We start from the raw sequence: 5961 nt of genomic DNA on the forward strand, positions 1-5961 counted from the left end.
AACATCTTTTCTCAATTTTAATCATTTCTTTTTTTTTTTTTTTTTACAATTTGAGAATGTCACGAATCTTGTGAAATTTCTAAATCTTATCGATCCAACGTATACACATTCACATTGGATTATATAATAATATTGCATGACAAAACGTAATTGTAATTATAATGACAAAATGCCATCAAATGTCAAAACGGAAGAGAATGTCACGGAACTCGTGTGAAAATTATTAAATGTCGGATGAGAGAGATCGTACCATGTGACAAAATACAATTGCAATTATAACGACACGAATACATTACATTGTCACGATGTAATCTGAATAGTTTGAGAATCGACTTGTAAATTCTAATTACAATTGACAAAGTAGAATTAGTGCAATGTAAAACCGAGATAATCTGAATAAATTCCCTTGCTCTCGTCTCGCAGAAATGATTCGACACCGAGTAAGAAGATGGCTCTCCCGAGTCACAGGACGTATTTCCAATCGTAGGTAAGCAAATTGACGCTTGACTTTTTGCAGGCGGTGGACTGGTGGAGCGTGGGCGTGTTAACGTACGAGCTGCTGACCGGCGCGTCGCCTTTCACGTTCGAGGGGGAGAAGAACTCGCAGCAGGAAATTTCGCGGCGAATACTGAAAAGCGAGCCGCCGATACCCAGCTACCTGAGCCCGATCACCCGAGACTTCATCCGACGTCTCCTGATGAAGGATCCCCGCCAGCGACTCGGCGGTGGCCCGGGCGACGCGAAAGAGCTGAAGGAGCACTCGTTCTTCAAGAAAGCGCCAGCGCCGTTCAGCTGGGAGGCGCTGAAGAGACGCGAGATTCGCCCGCCGTTCGTGCCGAGGATCACCCACGAGCTGGACACCAGCAACTTCTCGGAGGAGTTCACGAAGATGATCGTGGCCGACAGCCCGGCCGTGGTCCCGCCCAATTTCGAAAAGATGTTCCGAGGTTACTCGTACGTGTCGCCGTCGATACTGTTCAGCGACAACGTGGTGAGCAAGGACATCTTCAAGGAGGAAGAAGGAAAGGAAGGAGAAGCGACGAAGGGTACTAGCACCGAGTGCTGCCAGCCCTCGACGTCGTCGGACGTGTTGGCAAGCAGATTCGAGGAGTCGACGTTCTTCCAAACGTACGAGCTGGATCAGCGGGAGGACGCGTTGGGAGACGGTAGTTTCTCCGTCTGTCGCAAGTGCAGGCATAGGAAGACGTCGGAGCAGTTCGCTGTGAAGATCGTCAGCCGTAGGCTCGATTGCGGCAGAGAGGCCAGTTTGCTGAAGACTTGCCAGGGCCATCCGAACGTGGTGAAACTGGTGGAGGTCCATCTGGACAGGGTGCACACGTACTTGGTGCTGGAATTGTTGTCCGGTGGGGAGCTGTTGGGGAGGCCGAGGCCGTTCAGCGAGCAACAGGCCAGAAGGATAATGCGGCAGCTCGCCTCTGCGGTGCGTTTCATGCATTCCAAGGGCGTGGTCCATCGGGACCTGAAGCCAGAGAACATCGTGTTCGTCGACCAGAGCGAGGACTCGCCGGTGAAGATTGTGGACTTTGGCTTCGCCAGGGTGAAACGTGGCTGCGAGCCTCTGCACACTCCGTGTTTCACGCTTCCGTACGCGGCACCGGAGGTGGTGGCCAGGCAGGGCTACGACCAGAGCTGCGACCTTTGGAGCCTGGGTGCCATTTTGTACGCCATACTGTCGAAGAAGCCGCCGTTCGAAACAGACTCTCCGGACCTGGCAACCAGAATCCAAGCAGGTGAAATCGACTTTGACAGTGAGTCTTGGAACCATCTGTCCAGTCTCGCGAAACAAGTCGCCAAGGGCTTGTTGACGGTGGACCCGAACAAAAGACTGACAGCCAACGACCTGGTGAATCATCCGTGGTTGAACGAGATTAATTCGTGCGACGTGGTCACCACGCTGCACAATTCGAGCACGGTGTCCTCCTCGGAGAAGCCAGAAGGCTTCCGATTGCGCGAGGTCGGCGGAGCCAGGCTTGCTCAGCGTCGTAAGTTGCACAAACGTTCTACCTCCAGTTCTGTCTCCTCTTCCGCTTCCACCACATCCTCCAGCCCCTCTGTACAGTTACTTCGGCCACCAAGCGCCGCCACTGTTCTTACGACTTCCGCCTTGCCGGCGCAGCCGAGCGCCTTCGACTTCGACGAGGACAAGGTGAACGAATACCTCAGCTCCTTGTCCTCGTCCTCCGACTCCAATTCACCGAGGATCACGCAGCAAGAGCAGAGTAAAAAGCGACGCAAACGAGACGACGAGGCAAAGGAGGAAGAGAAAAGATCGAAGAGGCACAAAAGGCACGCCGATTACAGCACCGAGATGTACAAGAACAGGACCGGCCCGGTGACCAGGTCCAGGAAAAGGAAACTACAGGAGCAGACGAACGGGGACGAGCCGTCCGCGATGATACAGCCATGCGAGGCGACGAGTCACGCGGAATCTGGCGAGAGCCATCGGAAACAGAAGGCTGGAAAACGGCCGAAAAGGATGGCCACTATCATCGTAGAATAAAAATTCGCCTCGTCGACCCCCCTCTCTCTCTATCTTTCTCTCTCTAACTATCCCTGAACATTCTCTCGGGAAAGTAAAAAATGAAAAAAAATGAAAAAAAAATGAAGAAAAAAGGAAATTTAAAAAATACTAAAACCGACTTGGTGAAAGAAAAAAAAAAAAAAGATCGATTCGTCTAAGCTGTAAAATATATAGAAAATGTGCCTCTGAAAAAAACGATTCATAAAAGGTGTACGCGCGCGCGCGCACGCGCGCGTTGGTTTCAATCGACGAACATACGAATTTTAATTTTAATTTTTCTTTTTTGTTTTCTTTTTTTTTTCGAGGGAGGGGGATTGGAAACGAGAAACTTAAGAAAGGCGAAGTTAGAAAGCGCGTGTACCCCTTCTAGTTATTACATTAAGCAAAAGTAAACGTATTGATGGTGTACGCGTTATTATTATTGATTATATACATATTCTATATAGATAGGAAGATTGATTCGAGATGGTTCTGTTCATACGAGCATACACTATATCGGATACATGCTATTCTTATACGTTGATTTTTAGTCATAAATCTTTATAAAGTATTGTACGTACATATAAATATATATGTATACGTTCGACTTCGAATTGTCCTTTTTTCGAGTCATTCTCTTTCCACGTTGCGCACCAGATCAAGGGGAAAGACTCGAAAAAAAAAAAAACGTTGGAGTCGAGCCGAAGTTGAGAATATAGTTCGATACGATTTTTATCCGATCATGCTGCGTTCTTAGACGTTCGATTTGTACAGAAAATTTCATTTAATTCTTAGACACGATGATATTTGATTTCGGTTAAGCAAGGTATTAGACAAGTATCATTTAAAACGCAGGGTTTATGAGTTTCCCTTGGCTTTCTCGACACTTTTGTTCTCTTCTCACTTTTTTCAAAATGAAACTTTCTTACGGCATAGGATACGTTTATTTTCTTAATGACGGTTGTATTTGTGATTCGAGGATGATTTTCAAAAATTGTGAACGGCCCATGATCGTTCACGTCGTTTTATCGTCACACGTTTCAATTTTAGTGTAATCAAAAAAGGTAAAAATCAAGGCGTACACGTTGTACTTAATTTTTTGTTCGATTCTTCGCTTTGTCTTGCTGATTGTAAAATTATCATTTGCACGATATTATATTTCGTCGACGATTTTTCTTCCAAGTGTACTTGCGTCTGCATCTTCCATGCCGAAAGAAAAAGCAAACTAACTTTTCAAAGTACAGCGTAACTTCCGTCAGTTTGATTTAGAAGAGCAAACCTTGATTTGCAATTAGTCTCGCTGTGTTAAAGATGTTACGAGCAGACCTGCGAGTCACCATACGATACCTTAACGCGTAGACTAAAAGAAGGAAGAGAGGAAGGAAAGTGATGATGACTGCTGTGAAAAAAAAAATATATAAAGTGCGATGTTAAAAGAGATAATAAGGAAAAAAAAAACAAAGTAGAAATAAGAACGGGGTAGAAGGCAAGAAGGAAGAAGCAGAGTGGTGGATGAAGACTGAACATGGTTGTACACGAACTCAGGGAATAGAGAAACGCAACCGAAGAAAAAAAAAAACAATTCTCTTAAATCGATTATACAAAGAGAATGCGTGAGAGCGTTCCACCAAAGACGGCCGAAGGCTTTGGTCCTTAGCAAAATCGCTCTGTGAAGATCAAAGAAGAAAAAAAGAAACAAAAGAGAGAGAAAAAAACAAAAATATTTATCGCGAGACAAGTGTAAATTTTCGCAGAGCGATTTTATATATATATATATATATTCTCAGATATATGCATCTAGAAGAAATCAATTCTTATATCTGCTGTTACGTTATTAAAGAATTGTTAATGAGAGAAGAGATGGATACGCGAAGAGGATATAACCATTTTCTCTCTCGTTAACAATCCTTTAATAATAATAATATTATATATATATATATTAATTGTAATATTTAACTCTGTAATATAGTATTTCTATCTGATCGGAGAGCGATGTCTGGTACACGCTTTAGTATAGTTTTCACACGTTTCTTTTCTACATGTTATATGATTTGACAACGGAAAGAAGAGAGAAAGACCGAATGACCGATCATCGGCAAACATGTGTTCGTATTGCTCGTTTTTCTGAATGGAAACGTTTCTTCTTTATAACAAGTGAAATCGTACGATAGACCCTTTTTCACCCCTGAGGCAACAATCGTATATCCTACGTATAGTTGTGTACAGATTTAAGCTTTACGTCATTACGACACACAGAGTGCTGTTCCGTTATGCTATAAATACATAAGAGAAACGAGATACCTTTGTTACTACTGGTTGTTAAATAAATTATAACATGATATTTATTTACATAACAGATATTTTCACTCGCTTCGTGCGAAACTCCGTTCGTTTGTTAAGATCAATACTCTTTTGCCTATTAATTAATTACTTTGTAAACAATCCCAAGAACTTGCCAATTTTGTTTAACTCACTCGCGTACTGTGAATACCGTTGCATTGCCAAGATCGATGATCGAGAAACTAGGTGTCTTGATAATAATTTTCACAATGCAAAATGTGCGTACAGCTTTGTCCGATTTCTTTCAGTCTTTACTATTTAGTTACTTGATTAGTTCACGAGTATAGTTCGAAAAATTTATTTACAAAGTCTATGGAATCATTTACGATTTACAGAATCAAAGTCCCTTTACACGCGAGCCAGTTCTAGCCGAAAGTTAATTGACCTCTGACAACAAATTCAACGTCGATCATTTTTAAATCTAAAAATAGTGATCAAAACAAATTCACAGGCTAGCAACTGTTTTTGACAGTATATTGACGATAAAGCAGAGTTGTTATTAGAATTCCTTAACTAAATAGAAAAACATGTACTGCACTAATTTTTCACTTTGAATCAAATCTTGATTTATGAGAATTGTAAATATTTATTATTTTTACATCAATTTAATTTACTTACTTTAATTTTTTTACATTACATTAATTTAACATTAGATTTTGAATTATTTGTGTTTGAAGGAAGGAAAAAAATATAACCGATCCTGCCAGGATTCGAACCTGGAATCTTCTGATCCGTAGTCAGACGCGTTATCCGTTGCGCCACAGGACCGTGTTCTACATAACGGATGTTGTTTCTAGTACATAAATAGTCGTAGAAATATTTTTTCTCTTCCTACATACACATATACACACATATATTTATATTTTAATCATAATTAGGCACCTATATTGCGTTAAAAATATTTTTTTTTAGTTTAAGAAAAAATAGGTAAATATGAACTACTATATTACACGTAGAATATAAGAAACAATTATTTTCAATACTGTATCGTGTAGTTTCTTCTTTAAATTTTAAACATAATACTTCAGCGAGTATTTGAGTTTATAATACAGCAGTATTTGTAGAAATATTTTCTCTCTTCCTACATATATTTATATTTT

At 41.5% G+C, this 5961-nt stretch overlaps 1 protein-coding gene and 1 non-coding gene across 5 annotated transcripts in view; one reads left to right on the forward strand and one right to left on the reverse strand.

Annotated features, from left to right (window-relative positions):
• LOC122532710 (ribosomal protein S6 kinase alpha-5-like) overlaps window positions 1-2668 on the forward strand; it is a 44759-nt gene extending 42091 nt beyond the window's left edge. For all 4 annotated transcript variants that reach the window (XM_043661726.1, XM_043661730.1, XM_043661729.1 and 1 more), the window contains one exon: window positions 518-2668. In XM_043661726.1, coding sequence (XP_043517661.1) covers window positions 518-2521 — 2004 coding nt within the window. In that variant the 3' untranslated portion in view covers window positions 2522-2668. The remainder of the gene's footprint in view (window positions 1-517) is intronic.
• Window positions 2669-5556: 2888 nt separating this feature from the next.
• Window positions 5557-5629, reverse strand: Trnar-acg. Its single transcript has one exon. It is a non-coding gene; the product is annotated as a tRNA-Arg (tRNA).
• Between the last annotated feature and the right edge of the window lie 332 nt (window positions 5630-5961).

This window comes from Frieseomelitta varia, unplaced genomic scaffold (genome assembly GCF_011392965.1).
Source record: "Frieseomelitta varia isolate USP_RPSP 00005682 unplaced genomic scaffold, Fvar_1.2 scaffold_464, whole genome shotgun sequence".
Lineage (NCBI taxonomy): Eukaryota > Metazoa > Arthropoda > Insecta > Hymenoptera > Apidae > Frieseomelitta > Frieseomelitta varia.